Below are 18,436 nucleotides of genomic sequence, written 5' to 3'. Positions count from 1 at the left end.
TTTTGTGCTTTTGTTTTGTTTTAAGATTTTATTTGAGAGAGAGAGAGCACGAGCAGGGGGAGAGGGAGAAACAGGCTCCCCGCTGAGCAGGGAGCCTGATGTGGGGCTCGATCCCAGGACCTTGGGATCATGATCTGAGCGGAAGGCAGCGGCTTAACCCACTGAACCACCCAGGCATCCCTTTTTGTGGTTTTTTTTTTAATGGAACTAAGGAGGGGTTTTTAATTGTGCAAGAGTGGTATTGTGTGGGGGACCCGCGCCATGACCTCCCTCCTAGAGAAGCATCTCAAGCTACCCTCGCCACAACCCTGTTTTTCCTACAGTTTTGCTGATCACCCTCCTGCCCATTCTCTGTAAACTGTGTATCAAGCCTTCTTCTAGAAAGAGGTCTCTCCCTGTGTCCAGAGGCGGGGGGAGAGGTGGGGCCTGTTGGGTCTTTGCAGACGGTCGCACACCTCCTCTACCCAAAAATGTAGGTCTAAGTTGTATGTGCATCTGAAATGTAGTGGTCCTTGTAATAATTTCTCATGTTTTCAATGACTCATGTGTGAGAGGCTTCTAGGTTTCTTTTCCAGTTTATCTTTATTCATGATTGACCTTCAAGTAGCCAAAGCTTCTAACTCCAGAATCTGAAGATTTGTTTTTTTCAAAGATTTTATTCACTTACTTGAGGGAAAGAGAGAAAGGCAGAGGGAGAGCTGACTCCCTGTTGAGCAGGGAGCCCCACATGGGGATCGACCCCAGGACCTGAGATCATGACCTGAGCGGAAGGCAGACGCTTCCCCAACTGAGCCACTCAGGTGCTCCTAGAATCTGAAGACTCTTTACCTCACAATTCCTGAGGCAAAGAACTGGTCATCGTACTTCAGGATGCCTAGGAACCCACTGTTCGCAGAAATTCCTTTCATGAAAATGCTGGGAAAATACCCAAAAATGTATCTACTTTTTGCTGCTTTGAATTGGAATTGTATTTGTTGGGAGGAGGAGACAGGCTGGTAGGTGACTCCCCTGGACCCTGTCACCTCATAGAAACTCAGTCACACTAAGTCTCTTTCCAAGTGCAGCTGTTCACGAGGCCAACCCCATCTGCTGGCAGACCCAACGCTAACCGATTCAAGCATCTGAACGTAGGGCTGTTCACCGACAAGAAGCGCCCCCGTCATGAAAAGAAGAATTACGCAAGTTGGGGATATGAGAGGGGAGCAGCTCTTCACACTCCATTTTGCCGACGGATCACCCCGGGCTGTGTCTAGGGCCCAGAGAACAGTGGCTGTACCTTTTCCTAGAGATGAAAAGCTCTAGCCTCTGAGGAAATTATTTTTCAGTTACCTCTTAGGGGTTTTCTCATTTGTTCAGCGGAGCCCTCGGTTGAGGGGCAAACACTTGTCAGTTATATCTTTTATTGTCATTACATGTAAAATTCGAAGCCTACAAGGTAGTCTCTTGAGTTTGACCGTGTTGCCCACAAAACAACGCTTAGGTGAGGCCGATGAGTCTGAAGAGCCAGGAGCCCTGAGGTGAAGTCTGGGCCCAGGTTTCTTCACTACTTGGGTGGGCTTAGGTGGGCTGCCTGACCTCCTCAGGCTGTGGCCCTTAGTGAAAAGGAGGCAGTACCCTCCTAGTTCTTCGTACATCACAGAGTGGCTGTGAGGATAACAAGAAATAAGGCGCCCACAAGTATTTGGAGGTGTGCTAAGTGACATACAGCTGTGAGGTGAATTGTTACTGACCCAGGAATATGTAGGCAGGAGATTGGGGACACGTTAAGGGAGTTATTCTTTATGGAACATTTGTGAAAATGTACCAGAGTCACTTGGAACCTGATGGCATCCATCCTGCTATAGAAGTTCCGTGTTTGAAGTTGACATCAGCCTCACTGAATCTGCAAGTAGAAGCCCACGTACTGACGGCCTCCCTGACTCCGTTGGCACCAGCAGATTCGCCCATCTTACCTCTTCGATTCCCTGTTTGGTTTTCTTAGATACCCATTACCCCTGAGTGCTGAATAGTATACGCCTTCTTTTAAAATGAAAAATGAATTAAAATAACTTTGCTTGACGATTTTGTCTTGCACTTGGCCTTGGCCTTGTTCAGAAATTGCAGCTGCCTGGTTGGGAATCACTGGGGTAGATAGAGTTTAAATGTTAACACACACACGGTCTGATTTGGATGCTATATATTAAACTGGTTTGATCTGGGACGACTTCAAAAAATATTTCAACATTCCAAGTATCGAGAGTTCTGGAAAAACCTGTAGATTTTTCTTTTCTCCCCCATGTCATTGGATTCTCTCAGTGTCCGAGAAAGGCTGCCTGCTAGAGTAGGAAATGGACCGTGGGAGGAAGGACGCCCGGGTTGGCATCCCGGGTCTGCCATTGACTGGCTGCAGTCATGGGAGTGTCATTCCACATCACTTGGCCTTTGTTTTCTACTGTACATTCTTCTAGCTAAAATAGTCTGCAGTTGATCATCTAGTTCATGGACTAGATTTCTAAGATCATATTTGTACTTCATTTTTTAAAAAAGTGGGATTGAGGAGTCAAGCAAGCCAATTTTGGGAATCGTAGCCATTGCCTGGTTCCATCCACAGCCCAGGGACACAGGGCCATAGTCCCTGCCTGTGGCAGTGCTGGGCTGACCTACACCAGCTGACTGTCTTCTCTCTCCTGATCTCTTTCAGAACTCGTGATCCCGGACTCAGCCAACGTCTTCTATGCCATGAACAGCCAAGTGAACTTTGACTTCATTTTACGCAAAAAGAACTCCATGGAAGAACAAGTGAAATTGCGTAGCCGGACCAGCTTGACGTTGCCCAGGACAGCTAAACGGGGCTGCTGGAGCAACAGGCACAGCAAAATCACCCTCTGAAGTGGGGGGCCGGGGCCCCCTTGCCGGCCAAAGGCAGAGTGGGGCTGAGACCAGGCCGTGGTGATGGCCACGGCCATTCAGTGTTAGAGCATCGTGGTGAAGTCAGCAGATATTTATTGAGCACCTCTGGTGTGCAAGGCACGAGGATAGGCATTGTGGGGAAATTGGAGATGAGTTTGACAATGAAATGGATGAATGTTTCACTGATTCTCTTTGACCTATTTGAGACTGAAATGCAAAATTACCCACTTTTATAAATATATATATGTACACATATTAGGGATGTATGTGTATACATATATAAATATATGAGGGACTTATGGGATATTCTGGACTATGGAAAAACGAATTTGCACAATGGCCTGGGATGTTGAGGTCACTTTTTACAGGGAAATAGAAAGAACTGAAAACTGAGTCTCATACCTTCCAACTAAATAGAATCAATCCTAGGAATACAGAGTGTCCTTTGTGCCAGTATTATAAGAAGTCCAAACCGTTTTTATTAAGGGAGAAAAAGTCCCTTTTCCAACAAGTGCCACCAGAACATCTGAGCTGCAGAGGCCGGGACGGCCACGGCTGAATGAAAGGCCACTTCGGAAAGGGTTTGGATAAGCCAGTGGCTTTCGACCTCTGCCCGCATCTGCCGCCTTCTACAACCCCAGGGGGCAGAGGGCGACAAGGAGCTTCGGAGGCCCGTCTGACCCACCAGTCCTGCCATCATGACGCCCCTGGAGTCAACACAAGCCTGTTTTGATTCCTGGCAGTGTGTTCTGCCCCCTCCCCGACCCCGACAAACAGATCGCAGTCCTGACCACACAAATAGCCATGCTCTTGGGTACCGTCTCAGCCAGAAGAGAAAGCACAAAAGAACGGTGACTCGTTTGGACTCTTACCCATCTCGGAATGCCACTACTTCGTTGCCAATTCTGATCGCCGCCTTCTGCATGTAGAACTGTACGTCTGGAGTGTCTCGCCATCTGGATCGTCGTACCTCGCTGTTAACTTACAATGTGTTCCTCAGGTGTGGAAATTCCTACTGCGATGGACTGTGTCGGATCGTTTTGAGCCTGTGAAGCTTTCTGAACAGCGAGTGCTCTGTCAGTCGCGCCTCAGAAGACGTTCCCCGCTCATAGCAGCGTCCTGTCTTACCTACTAACCTTTATAGCATTACTGTGCCCAGTCCCGGGGAAAGAAACGGGGCTACATGTATCATCGAGATCATTTCTAATGAGGTACATTTCTTCCAGGTGGAATCAATAACATTTTTTTTTCAGGTCCCCACACTTGCCATCACAGTGTTACTGTTAAATGACATTTTTGTCTCTAGGAACACCATCACCTTCTCCCTTCCCAATTTGAGCTGTGCTGGGGTTTGACCTAAAAAGCCATAATGTGGGATATCGACATGTGTAAGAAGCACTTTCAGAATGTCCTTTTTAAGAAAAAAAAACTCAAAATACCCGTTTTTATTCCAAAAATAAAGAGAACCAACCCAGATAAGAAGTATAGATTGTAACATGAAGCTTTTTTTTTTTTTTTCTTTTTCCTGATCCCGTTAAGACAGCTCCCAAAGGTTATGTGAGATTTCTGTCATGTAAATAGCCATATGAAATCTGCAAGAAACACCAGGGACGTTTAGAGACGTGTGGCGGTGGACCAAAGAATGAGCCAGGAAGGCCTCACATTTCCTTTAGGTCGTTCTAGCAGCTTAGACCATGCATTGGAAGACCGACTGGGTTTCAACTGGTCGAAAAGCACTTTCTTCGGTTTGCAAGGCTCGTCCGATTTGTGCTTCTGTGCTTGGAGGAGAGATCACCAGGGTGCTAGACATCATGGAGATTGAAGTAAACGTAGCCTCAGCCTGAATTTCTTGGTTTGCAGGTTGCAAAATATTAGGACCGTTGGCCTGGTTTAGGGTGTGGTTGCAAAGACCTACGTGTTGCGCCCGTGTGCTCGCCCTCTGTATTGTACTGTATATGTAGAGTCTAGATTTATATACTGCAATGTAAAAATATATATATATATATTTTCCTTTTTTAAAGACAATGGAAATTCCAAGTAGATAAAACATAGCCTCATTTATTTAATGCCACTTTCAATGTGTTAAATTTGTTTCCTGGTGGACAGCCGGGTAATGCTTTTAGCTGCTGGCATGCTTTGTCTTTCTGCATCTCCGTCGTCTGTTTACCTTTTGGTTAAACTAATAAACTGGTTTGGGACTTGGTTGGCATGTGCTGCCGGACCCCAAGGGATCGTATCTGGAGTATTCATCAGGTGGTTCTGGGATCCAGGTGTGTCCGTAAGCTTGCTGGAAGCCCACTCGGGCTCAGCTGGAGGGAGCAGAGGGGAAGCCAGTGGCAGAGTTAGGACGGGATCCTATCCTGTCCACTGCTGATATCACGAGCATTCGAGGGAGAGAGGGACATCCTTAGGAAACCGCAGTCTGCTATGCTGCTTGCCAGATTGCTGTTCTTAGGAGTCATGTGGTAGGGGACACTTGAAGAAAAACCTGAACTTAGGATCCAAGGTAGTCCTTTGCCTCCTTTCCAACAGCCTTTTCCCTGGTCTGCAGTTGCTACCATCTGTGTAATTCCTGAAACCAGCCATGGTGCTGTAGAAGCCGGGAGCGCCTCTATGAGAAGGAGAAGGAAGGCTTTCCCAAAAGACCATCAGAATCAGGCCAGCTTCCCTCAAGAGAAGAACATTATTGTCATTTCATCATATTTCCAAAAACTTTGCAAAATTATTTCCCTCTGGATTCTTATATGGAGCCAAATCATCAAATTTTCTGGACCCTTGTAGGATTCTGGAGAGAGCCAACTGGGTGTTTTAATCACTGATAATGTGGGGTGGGACAGGGAAAAGAAAAGGGATTTCTATCTCTGGCACTAGGTGACTGTCTTTTCAAGATCATTCTAGAAAACTGGTCCCCTTGTTTTGCCTCTTTCTAGAAACTAGGGTTGGTTACTTTCTGCCCAAAGAAATAGTGTCTTAAAACTTCCTTCTTCAGAGCCTTTTCAAATCCCTCATGCAGTACAAGACCATGAGGAGGCAGACGGTACTGCTCCATCCCTGATAATTGTGGTATCAAGAAGGTTCCCTGGTGCCCATCGTCTTGTTCTACAGGTGCTGCTGTGGTGGCCCTGGTTACAGCAGGTACCCCCAGTTCCACGATGAGAAGGTATTTCCGTCGTGTTTTGCATTCCTGTTTCCTCTAAAATCCCACTGAGAACAAAAGACTTCTGGAAGGGAGGATGGGTTAGGCTAGGTTTGGTTGAGCTGAGGTAACAAACCATGAAACCTCAGTAACTTAAGACAGTTTTGTGTTTCATCACATCGTGGTATAATGCAAATCGGGCAGCTCTCCTTAGGGTCTCTGCCGTCACTGGGGCTCCAGGACCCAGGCAGCGTCCATCTTCCCACCATTCCATCTCGGGCTTTCCTTCAAGTGCCAGTGATGGTGGTGGGGGGAACTCCCACCGTTCCTAACTGCCCCAGACCAAGGTCACGGTGCCACTTCTATGCACAATCCGCTGGCCAGTCTGTGGCCCTGATCTAAGTGCAGGGGCGTGGGGGAGATGTGGGAGAACGTCTGGAGTAGTGGGGGGCGTTAACCATCTCTGCCACAGAGCATTAGTAGGGTGCACAGATCTGTCCTCCTTTTCCATTTGTGTTTGGAACACGGCAGTGAGGACTTGAGGTGGGACTGAATAGAGCAAAGGAAGGGTTCACAAAAGAGAGGCGCTCAAGGGAGAAAGTTCCAGAAAGAGTCATTTAATTTTGTCCAGAAGTGGACTTAAAATTTGTTCAGCTTTTTCGCTGCAGCGACCACCAGTTTACACGCTTCTAATTGTGCTCCCTACTTTGCCTAAACTAGGAGCCACTTTATGGATGTGGTTGTATGTCAAGTTACAAGAAAAAATCTAGAAAACTGAAAGTGTTTACACATAAACCATGAGATAGACAGATTTAATTCTTACAGGCTCAGATTTTGAAATCTAGGATTTTGGTGTGGTCTCTCAGGACCCCTACCCAGAAAACTGGGGAAGGAATTCACTTATTTAACAGTTTGAGGAACACGGTGAATTTAACATTTCCTTAAGAGTTGAAAGCCAGGGGCACCTGGGTGGCTCAGTGGGTTAAAGCCTCTGCCTTTGGCTCAGGTCATGATCCCAGGGTCCTGGGATTGAGCCCCACATTGGGCTCTCTGCTCAGCAAGGAGCCTGCTTCCTCCTCTCTCTCTCTCTGCCTACTTGTGATCTCTGTCTGTCAAATAAATAAGTATTTAATTAAAAAAAAAAAAGCTGAAAGCCATATTCCAAATACAGTCAGTCCCCTCAGATTACAGATAACAGGGGTCAAGTCCCAGAGCTGTCCAGTAAGTGGCCCAAGGTGAGGGGCAGTGCTCTAAATTATCAGAACCCCACTGTGTGCTTGCCACACTGGGCACCGAATCCAGAAGGCTCTCCTGACAGATATTCCTCCACGGCCTCTTGGACTGGAAGAGAATGCCTGGAGTCCGTTGGCTCTATCCCCAGCCTTCCGGTGATGGGAATTCACACGAACGGTCTTGGATCGATGGACATCTAGTTGTTTCTTTAAAGACCCCAAGGAACGTCCTCCCGCTGCTCAGAGCACGGCTACCTATTTTCGTGAGCCTTATCCCGCCTCGCAGATGAAGAAGCAAAGCCATAAGGGTTAGGATTACACTGAGTTAGATCCAGCTACGGCTGGAATCTATTTCCGATCCATGAACTTGCGCCCCCTGCCCCCCCCAAAGCAGGGGTATGGAGCCTCCTGCAAAAAGCACCAAATGGATGAGGAGCTCAATGGGAAGTGGGCGTGACCGGGGCTTGGCTGCCATCCAGGAGCTCGGGGTGGCTCCGCCTCTCGGTAACCCAGTTACCAGCCCCCAAGTACTTCATCGCCGGCTTCTCAGAAGCAATCGTTTTTATTCCCACCATTGTTTAAGCCCAAAGCATCAGTCTGTGGTATAGTTCCAATTTCTTACACAAAGGGCACCAATAAATAAAATGTTTTTAGAAAGTGAATAAGCTTTTTGGCTTGCGCAGCCATTAAAAAAGAGAAAATCAAGACACCATGTTCAGAATGGGAAAAGCATTCCAAGTGAGACCGTTCGCTCGCCCCAGACATGCATCTGCGATCCTGGTTTATACGACATCTGACACCCGCGCGTCCAGGAAAGTGTCCTCAAGGAGCCAGGTTTGGTCCGCCGATGATCGGTGAACGAGACGTCACAGGTCTCGCACTGGTGCTGCCGGCTCCATTGTGTCCGGGACGCGGTGTGAGAGAGAAAACCGGACGGAAACGTGGATGTTAGTGAGAAAAGGACCGGGACAGACTGCACTGCTGGCTTTGCACGGAGCTGGAGACGGTGGGTCCCAGGCCACTCACTGCCTTAACGTATGTCGCTTAATTTAGCTATTGTCTCCTCTGAAGAGTAGGGATTGGTAATAAAGGCTTGAGGTTCACATGGCGTTAAATTGTGCCGCCAGGTCGAGAAAGCACTTTTCACTTCGTCACATACTCCGAGAATTGGCTGCTGCTATTCCCAGGAAGCTTCTGGCCTAAGGTCTTCCCTTCCCTTCAACCTCCCACCCCAGGGGTGAGCTGCCCCACAGGGCAGACCCGCACAGCCCCAGAGGTGGGATGTGGGGAGTGTGAAGGCGCCCTAGAAAGCCTCACCCATGGCCCCTCTGGGGAGAAGGCCTCCAGGACCCCCGAGGCCTGTCCGCAGCCAAGGCCTGGGAGCTCACAGAGGCGGGTGGACCCGGCCGCCAAGATGGTGGCCTCTTGGCGGCTGCGCGCTGCCGTGGGAACGACCGGCTGGCGAGAAGCCGCCTTGTCTGAGCCTCCTTGTCCCTCTCGGGAAAGCTCAGCCACCACACAGAGTGGGTGGGGCTCCCGTGAGGGCCTCCACTGGATTCCTTCTGCAGTTGGGGGACAGTTTTCTTACAGGAAGACCCCATACCCTGCTCCTACGTCCTCCTTCGTCTGTGCTCACATGGGCCCTATGCTCTCCCGGGGAAGGGGTTCTCTGTGCCCATGGGCCTGGGTAGGGACGATTTCGATGCACAAGGAGGCGCTGCTTTTCCACAGGCATGGGGTGGCGGGGGGCGGGGTGGGAATCCGTCGCAGGGAGGACAGGCATCTGGCCCCTTCCTCTGTTTCCCCTACAAGCCCTTCAGCGCAGCAACACCTGGACTGCTGTGAGCACCCTGCGCTGCCCCGTCCACTCAACCTCCCCTGTACGCTTTTTCCCTCTGGGTCCCTCCTTCCTTCTCCTGGCAGGCGCACCAGCCTCACTTTCTCTGCTGCGGGGCCTGAACTTGTCTCTTGCTCCCCTGTCCTTGCCCTTCTCTCCTGGGCTGAGTGTGCCATGGCCTGGAAGCCAGCACTGCCCTCTTCAACCTTGTCTCACTGCCTGGGTCAACTCGAGGCCGCCATCAGCCTGTCCACAGACAGACCCCTCACATGCCAGTGCCCTCTCCTGGCCCTCCCTCCTCTGTCACGTTTAATCAGACCGTCCTGGGAGGGAAGGTTCTCTCTGAAAAAACCTCACCCCAAAACATAAAACATGGGCATAACGATAATCTCCTGGGCAGCTTGTTGTTTCCTGTCACCCATGACATGCCATTTTTTTTAATGAAATCAGCCTCGTTTTGACTTCCCCTTGCTGATTAGTTAACTCCTCAGTGAACTGATTTCTTGTCAATCATGGATATCATTTTTTTTTTTTTTTTAAGTAGGCTCCATGCTCAGCACAGAGGCCAACCTGGGGCTCGAACTCACAACCCTGAGATCAAACACCTGAGCTGAGACCAAGAGTTGGATGCTCAACGGACTGAGCCACCCAGGCACTCCATCCATGGATATCACTTCTGGATCTTTTCTCTACCACTTTGTTTACGTGGGGAGAATGTCTCACACTGTAGGAGTCTCTTGGGAAGACTCACCTTTACTTTACACTTTATTTCACCGTAAGGGAAAAGACCCAAGTTTGTAGCTGAATGGGAACGTCTCTTGTTTTGGCACCAACATTTTCCTGGAAATGTCTGCATTATCTTCAGGAAAGAAACCAAACCTAGAATTCCCCCAGAAACAACGGCCTCTGTACCCATGACAGATAACCCAGGGAGGGCGGGTAAGGGACTTACCTTGCTATCATGATCAGGTCTCCATCTTGCTTCCTGTCACCTGCTGCAACACATCCCTGATTCCTCAGAACCTCCAATCCCCCATCACTCCCCAGCAGGCCCCTTCCCAACCCCACACCTTTGCAGTGCCTAGAACACATCTGAAAAATTTTTTTTGCCCCAGGATCAAGTTCTTTGGCCTTGGACAAGCTGGTATCTTTTGACGAATGGTTAGACTGACTTACAGCATGAAACTATAAGACAGGCCCTCCCGTCCCACCTTCCCACTGGGGACTCCTATCTTTCAGTAGCCTAGAATATTTTTCTGCTTACCCACCTCTACCCAGCAGCCTAAAACAATTCCCATGGACAGGAAGGTCAGTGACCACCTTTTCTTGTCTGCCATGGGGGTGAGCAGTCCTGCTGGTCATCTCTGGCCTCCGACATCCTTGGTCCAGAGCACACTGGAAAGGTCCAGCAGCGATGGCCATCGGCCGGTGTCGGCAGAACCAGTGAACAATCACAGTGATGAGCTATTTTTTTTTTACTTTTTCACCAAGATCTCTAGAAGGCAAGTAGTTTATCATTTCCCCTCCCTGCAATGACACAGCGTGACAGACAGTGTAGGATGCTGGGATGCCTGCAGGAGGCCCCAGGAAACCCAAAAGCAGGACCCGCACAGTGTGTCCTCTGCAGATCGTAGATGCTCAGTCCACGCTCAGTAGCACCAGCACCGCTGAAGTCCTCATTGTCCAGAAGATTCCACCTCGGATCCCTAGATCCAGAGAGGGGTCCAGATCGGGATTTCAGACTGGGGTTAACTTCCAGAGGCAAAGAGCAGGTGCCATGGCCGAGGCAAAGGCTTCTGACGCTGCCAAAGTCAAATGACTGAAGACTAGAGGGGAGGCAGGAAGAATAGCGAGGTCAAGGAACCCCGGGATTGTTGAAGAGACGACTCTTTAAAAACAAATGTGGTGTGCGGAGCACAGTGTTCACAACAAAAGAGCACTGCTTGGGATCCCAGACCCGAGCAGGTGGAAGCAAAGGCTGGGCTAACAAAGCCAGAACTTGATTCACAGTAGAACAGTCCTAATCTAAAATTCTAGTATTTAAGACCAATATCATTTAAGAACGAGAATTCATAAACCCATCAGACCAGCTGACAGCAAAAGGAAAAAAAAAAAGTTCTCCATTAAACGAAACCACACAAAAGTCAACGCAATCTTTCTCCACTCCCAATCTCCCGACCACCTCCCACCCTCTTAAAAAAATATATCGTGAAAGTCAGGCACACTGGCATGCACTCATATGCAAACAAAATACAAAATACCCCAGGAAACCTTAGAGATCACCGAAGTGTTCTTCACTAGCTCCCCAGATGTTCTTTCTGTTTTTCTAGGGAAAAAAAAAGTGTCAGGCTCTGACAGGTATGTCTAAGCGTAAAGACTGAGGCTGACTCAGCCTCCTTGCTTACTAGTCAATGTGGACTAGTATCGACAATAAGTCAAGAAGGAAGGCCAAGGCTGGTGTTCCGTGGAAGGCGAGCTGCCTTGTCGTCCCCCAGCCCGGGGGCCCTCACCGGGGAGCGCTAAGCCGGATTCACGCGGCAACCCTGCCCCTGGGCTCTGCTCCAAAGCGTGAAGCTCAGGAGGAGTGTGTGGGGAAGCTATTTCTGGAAGCAAAGTTTTACTGCTTGCAGGAGGGCAAACACAAACCTGAGGCAAACCATCGTGAGATATCTGAGAAACACAGATTGCGGAACTGGCAAAGAACATGTAGCCCAAGGCTGCACTTTCCAGAAAATCACTCTATGAGGAAAGCGGGGAGGCCATCTATCTGCCCAGGAGGCCGATTCTGAGAGTTTCCCTGGTCGTTGGCCTAAATCAGTGGAGCAGTCCACTGTTTCTGACCAAGGTTTGTCACCTGAAATGCAAAAGCATTTGTTTCCAGATGGTGAGACTCTCCCACTCTACAGGCCTCCCTGAAAAGCCAGGCTGGGAAATGCGGGAGAAGCAGTTCGCATACTCGTGGCTCCCCGGGGTGCAATGAAAGCTTGAAAAATCTGTTTCTCTGCCTTATCTTACAGGCCTCTCCCCCACGTTTTATAGAATAAATAATTCAAAATAGAATGAAAAACTCAGGCAAGGACAGTTGCTGGCCTAAAAATGTGCCCTGCCTCTTAACAGTGACTCATAAAAGTCACACTCACAATCCGTTCCCAGGCTCGGGCGTGGAGAGCAGAGCGTGACGTGCCGCGGCAGCACAGGTGCCCTGGGCAGAAGACACCAGCGAGACCCCAGTCCGAACCCTTATATATTAAATTTATCTTCATAAATAGAGCATCCTAACTCAAGTGAAACAATAGAAGGCCAAAGTCTGAGTTCTGGTTTTCCTCAGAGATCTACACAAACCTTCAAATGTCTACTAAACTCTACCCACATGGCAGACTTGAGGCCTCTCTAGGAGAGCTTCAGCCGCCATGATAGTCAAAGGCCAAGTCTCAGACAGACCGAAATACCCATCCCTATTGGATAACGAGGACTGAGATGAACAGCTCACGTTGGCTCATGAGAGAATTCCTTTAAACCCACGCCCAATTAATTTGCTTTTAAACGATTTGATCCCCCTCCCTGGCAAACATGTTACATACACAAGGTTTCAAGGTCACACCTATGAAATGGGCCCATGAGACCAATGGATGTGGTCTAGTTGGCTCAGCTGCCTTGCCTGCCCATTTGTTGACTTGATTACCTTTCTCAGGGATGCGTCTCTGGGCCATACTGTTCATCCTTAATGTAGGAAGCAGTATCATACTGATAAAGAGCAAAGGGCTAGGTATCTGAGTTGAGGTTTATCTCGATGGTTGCCTTAAAGCCTATCTTCTAGCCATCTTGGGAAATTTGGGTTAAGTTTCCCTCTTATCGTCCCCTGTCAAGAATATATTCATTTTGCTCAATCACAGTAGACCACTTTGGTTAGAGGACTGTGACCACTAAAACACACTGGCGCAAACAGATGAACAGCCCATTGGAAAAATCGAGGGTGGTGAATCCCCCATGGGTACTTCATAGCTCATCCCTCGAAGGCACAGTGTCCAGGGAGGTTGGCGATGGCAGGGCCTCTGTGTTCTTGGCGTTGCGGTGGATATGACCTTGCTTCCGGGACTTCCAGGAATGGGTCCTGTCCCAGTCGGTGGCCACTGTCTCATTGTCCCAGATGGTCGAGGTCTCTGTGTCACTCAGATACCCCGGCTGGCCCGTGTAGTGCGTGGGGTAGATGAGCAAGGGTTCCGCGGAGAAGGCCTTCAGGTCCCTGGATTCGAAATACTCCTTGTACTCAGCTCTGCAAACAAGAGGAGTATGCGTGCGTGAGTGAGGGGCTATGACATTTAGCAAATGGTGCGGGGGCAGGAAGAGCACAGAGGCCGTGCTGGTCATCTCTTACATTGTCATGGACATCTCTGATGATTGTTAAAGTTGTGCCCCTTGGGGAAACGTTTAGTCTACAAACACAACAGAAGTTTCTTTAAAAGTTTTCAAATGATCTAAACAAACACGCAAAAAGAAAGGTTATTTCTGTTGTATTTGGTTGGATTCCTCTAAAAGATGAATTTCAGGTCTCACTCTAAAAGCTAAGAATTAAGCTCTGTCGGACCATCCTGAGAGAGAAAGGTGATCACTTTGCGGAAGATGCCCTATTCTTGGATTAACAAATTAGTTGAGATCTGAACAGCAGTGGTGGGATAAGTCACACAGTTAGGCTTGGAGGCATGCCAACTTGGCTTTGCATCCAGCATCCTGTGGGTGTGAAGGGGAGGATGACTCACTCCCTCCTCTCCCATGCGGATTATGCAAGGTGACACCTGCTTGGCTCCTAGCTCAGTTAGTACACCGTAGGTGTTCGCTTCCTGTCTGTCACAGGGATGATGGGTGACCTCCATGCTCCTGCTAGGACATGGATATAAAGTCAGCAGTATCAAAGCGGGTGAGGACATCCATTTTTACCGAGGACAGGGACAAAATAAGCCAGATGCAGGACACGAATTCTTAACCACTAAAACGAAACCCAGTTAGTAAGGAGATCACCCGGCAACCGGGAGAAGGAGCCAAGGTTAGAACCTGGTCTCCTGCTCCATTAATGAATTTAGGACTCATTGATTGAGAAGCTATTATGGGTAAAGTTGGGACTAGGTTTTCAGGACACGGGAATGTGAGACTGTTCCTGCCTCAGTGTGCTCACAGGTTAGTGGGGAGACTGATAGGTAAACCACACATCTCCATTTCCTTCAAACAATGCTAGGTCTGAATAAGCTCCTGTGTTAGGGCAACGTTGAGCACCACCCTGACCACCTTCTTCCATGGACACCCTGCTCAGGGGCCACCTGCCCCCTCCCCGAGGCTCAGACACACCGCTGTGATTGCAGGTCTCACCGTACATCACGAGGACTGCTCAGGAGTCTCAATTCCCAGCCAGACTGTGAGCTCTGCAGGGAGTGGGACCCCTGTGTGGCCAACAAGTACACACAATGGACTGAAAAATGGAACTGAGCGCTTGAAGGTGCTCAGGAAGATCACCTTCACCTTCACCTTCACCCTCGTGTGTATGAGTTTATGGAAATGAGAAGATCAAAAACAAGGGGAGGACTGAGCAAAATATGTCCAGGTAAACTACACACTGGGTTTATTCCAGAGGACCGCCCCCCCCCCCAACCCTGCCGCCAAGCCTCGGCTTCCCCATCTGTACAAGGGGACAGTCACTCCGGTCAGCCTCTCTGAGTCATGATTAGGGGAAGATCATTTAGGAAGGCAGCGCAGCTTTAGAAAACACCGTGCACTACTGAGAACCCGGGGAACACGACATATGAGCGGGGTGCTCCCCGCGACGGACAGGCGGTGCGGGGAGACTCACACAGGATGCTTGTTGTACATGACTGGCAGGAACTCGTCCACTGGCAGCATCTTCCCGAAGGGATCAGCTCCAACTAGCTTCTGTGCTCCTTCCAGAGAGATGACGTAGCCCAGCGTCCAGTAGGAGTAGTCGGCTTCGACCAGATTCCCCACGTTGGGCACCGCTTTCTCCGGCTCCTTCACCTGCATCCTCTTCCTGCCGATGTAACTAGAAGAGAGCGGATGGAGGAGCAAAATCCCAATCTGAATATCAGACCTCTGGAGGAACAGAGCACAGGTTTTGCAGATACTTTTGAAAGCTGGGACCAGTTGCGTCTTACATCAAAAGTACCACCACAACCTGCATCCAATCACCAATGATGACTGGCACCTTCCGTGAAGGGGGCCATTTTCCTGGCCCCGTTTGCCAACATCCCAACTGCTCCTGCTCCGCGCTGTGCTCCAGCCTGGAAGTTCAACTCTAGAGAGACTAAAAGATCCCCCTGATCATTTCCCAAAGACGGTATGGGACGTCCAGCTGTGTTTACAGATGTAAACAGTGTTTACAGAAGTAAACAAAAAAGGGGCAGAGGTGAGATCCTGAGTTTTCAAGTCCCCAGAGTTTCAGCCGTTGATGGCCTCCAGAAAGCTCTCCAGATGCTGGCGGTAAACACAGGACAGAAAAGGCTGTGGGGAAGACGTAGTCTACAGTCTACGGTCAAAGACCTTGCAACTTAAGTGGCTCCAAGGGAGTCCTTCCTGGGGAGAATGAGTGACTAAGCCTGCCTGGCTTTCTCTTCCTCACGCACATCTAGCTCTGGCCTCACTTTGCTCTGAAAAAAGCACCCAGGCAGGGCCGGTCCTTCTCCAACAGCTTCTGCAACAGAAGATGAACACTCTGCTCGGCCAGTCCAGCTTCCCCACAGTCTACTCACGGACCTGTGATCTGTCACCTTTCTCTGGAACCTGCTTGTTTTCCACCTGCCTGGAGCAAGCTGAGGAGGGGAGGGCTTCCTGCCCGGGGGTAAAGTTGCTTTCCTCTATTTTGCCTTAAGACACTCTCTTTCAGCATTCAATGGATTGCTCTTGTCAAGACTTCTCGGGATTCGTAGCATGAGTCGTTGTTCACCCTCTCAGGACACCAAACACAGATCCTCTCAGTCACTGTCCCTTCAAACCAAACCATTCGAATTTCTGTCACGGACCATCAGGGGGAAGAGAAACTCCCACTGAGGGGGTAGAGGGCCAGGGCCGGAGTTTGTACTCAATGGGTTCGTTGGACATAGTTTAAGTTGAAATTTTAAAATAAAACTGAAGAAGTGTAAAATATTTTTCCATGACACAAAACTGTTTTGGTAGGACTGCAGTTTATTGCAGCAGCTGAAAACTTAGCATCTAGGCTGAGATGTGTCGTGAGCATAAAATACACACTGGATGTTAAAGATGGTGGGAAAGGGTGCCTGGGCGGCGCAGCCAGTTAAGCATCTGACTCTTGGTTTTGGCTCAGGTCATGATCTCAGGGTCCTGAGATCAAGCCCCACGTTGGGCTCCATGTGGGGTGTGGAGCCTACTTGAGATTCTCTCTTGCCCTCTCTCTACCTCTCTCTCTCTCTCCCTCTCATTCCCTCTAAACAAACAAAAAATGAAAAAGCTTTAAAACAGATACAAAAACAAAAAGCAATGTGGACTATCTCATTAATAGTTTTAAAATATCGATTACATGTTAAAGTAATAATAGTTAGCAATGTTGGGGTACATAAAATGTATTATTAAATTCGCCTAATGTATTTTGTACCATTTGAATGGGATCACTAGAAATTTTCACATGATGTATGTGGCTCCTGTCATGTTACTGTTGGGCAGCACTGCCCTAGATGATTCCAATGGTTTGTTTGACTCTTCCCATTTCTTATTTCCTTTTTGGGGAGAAACATAACATAGCAGCCATGGACAGCTTATCAGCTTTCATGTTTTGAGCTTCAGGAACATATTTGTTGTTGTTCATTTTAGAACAGGATAGGTGAGGGGTGCCTGGGTGGCTTAGGCAGTTAGGTGTCTGATCTTGATGTCAGCTCAGATCATGAGCTCAGCATTGTGAGATCAAGTGTTGGGCTTTGTGCTCAGTGCCCAAGATCCTTTCTTTTCCTCTTGCTTTACCCCCCACCCCCTGCAATGGCTTGCATCCTCTCTCTGTATCTCTCTTGGAAGGAAGGAAGAGGGGGAAGGAGAAAGGGAGGAAGAAAGGAAGGAAGGAAGGAAGGAAGAAAGAAAGAAGAAAAATTTGAAACCACCGTCATTCTTTAATAGCATATAATCAATATTAATGGCATATTTTGACTTGATCAGTCTGTGAAATTTAGAAAAGATTTTTGTTTTGTGTCCCTATCATTCCCTGTACCCATGTCCTTAGCCAATCATTCTGCTTTCTTGGATCTGTTGTTTGTTTGGTTTTGAGAATATTTATTTATTTATTTGTCAGAGAGAGAGAGAGCACAAGCAGGGGAGAAACAGGCAGGAGAAGCAGGCTTCCCGCTGAGCAGAGAGCCCAATGTGGGACTCGATCCCAGGACCCTGAGATCATGACCTGAGCTGAAGGCAGATGCTTACTTGACTGAGCCATCCAAGTGTGCCAAATTTGTTGGTTCTTTGTCCCAAGAAATGTACCAGCTAAACCACAGGTGGACAAGGACATGTGTCAGTCATAGGGCTTAGGCTCCCCAAGTCAAATCCTCTGATTCCAAGTCTGACGTAAAAGTTGCCTTTTCAGGTCCTGTGAGCCTAAAATGGCTTCCGGGCTCCATGCCCGTGAGGCGCAGCTGCAGGCGGCTGAACTGGAGACTCAGACTGGGGTGCGGGGCCTTCTGGAGGATTACAGGAACATACAAGGATCCCAAGGGACAGCACAGAATCTAATCACACGGCTGACATCGGAGACGGAGCCAGTGTCTTGATATTACACAGCACTGATTTCTGGGTCTATTCCCCATGGGTTAGTTGAGTCACTACTAGGTTTCTTTTGGGCTCAGAATGGTATGTTTTCTGAGAGAACAAGTATTTCACTTGGGCCCATAGCTCAGTTTCCCTCCGAGGACGGGAGGGGTAAGGACAGCTTGCCTGCTGCAGCCACTCCAAAGCAACAGGCTCTGATTTGATGAAATTGACTTTGACACACAGCTGGGAAGCGTACATAATGCTTGGGAACTTTCTGCCTCACTGGAGAGAAGTACAAAGTGTCATTTGGTTTAAAAAGAAAGAGAGAGAGAGGGAGGGAGAGACAGAGAGAGGAGAGGAAGAGAGAGAGAGACAGGGAGATGGAGAGAGAGAGAAAGAGGGGGCAGGAGGGAGAGAAGGAGAGGGAGAGAGGGAGGGTGAGGGAAAGAGAGAGAGACTTACGTCCCAGAGACTGCTATCAGAACATCAATAAATGTCAATTCAGAACCAGCATCACCTTGGTAAGCCTGATTTTCCTATGATGAGCCCTGACCCTCCACCGAACCCAGCTCAGTGTTCTTACTGGGTGCACAC

The 18,436-nt window shown here is 48.9% G+C and overlaps 2 protein-coding genes across 5 annotated transcripts in view; one reads left to right on the top strand and one right to left on the bottom strand.

The window, feature by feature from the left end:
- RGL1 (ral guanine nucleotide dissociation stimulator like 1) overlaps positions 1 to 5,087 on the top strand; it is a 161,618-nt gene extending 156,531 nt beyond the window's left edge. For all 4 annotated transcript variants that reach the window (XM_045982966.1, XM_045982964.1, XM_045982967.1 and 1 more), the window contains one exon: positions 2,681 to 5,087. In XM_045982966.1, the coding sequence (XP_045838922.1) occupies positions 2,681 to 2,868 (188 nt within the window). In that variant the 3' untranslated portion in view covers positions 2,869 to 5,087. The remainder of the gene's footprint in view (positions 1 to 2,680) is intronic.
- A 5,481-nt stretch (positions 5,088 to 10,568) lies between these two features.
- Positions 10,569 to 18,436, bottom strand: part of COLGALT2 (collagen beta(1-O)galactosyltransferase 2) — a 105,424-nt gene continuing 97,556 nt past the window's right edge. The window contains exons 11-12 of the mRNA XM_045983513.1: positions 14,934 to 15,140; positions 10,569 to 13,367 (exon numbers count right to left, since the gene is read on the bottom strand). Of these exons, the coding sequence (XP_045839469.1) occupies positions 13,091 to 13,367; positions 14,934 to 15,140 (484 nt within the window). The 3' untranslated portion in view covers positions 10,569 to 13,090. The remainder of the gene's footprint in view (positions 13,368 to 14,933; positions 15,141 to 18,436) is intronic.

The sequence above is a fragment of the Meles meles genome, chromosome 17 (genome assembly GCF_922984935.1).
Source record: "Meles meles chromosome 17, mMelMel3.1 paternal haplotype, whole genome shotgun sequence".
Taxonomy (NCBI): domain Eukaryota; kingdom Metazoa; phylum Chordata; class Mammalia; order Carnivora; family Mustelidae; genus Meles; species Meles meles.
The sequence above is the reverse complement of the archived record's forward strand: the minus strand, read 5'-3'. Positions and strand labels throughout refer to the sequence as shown.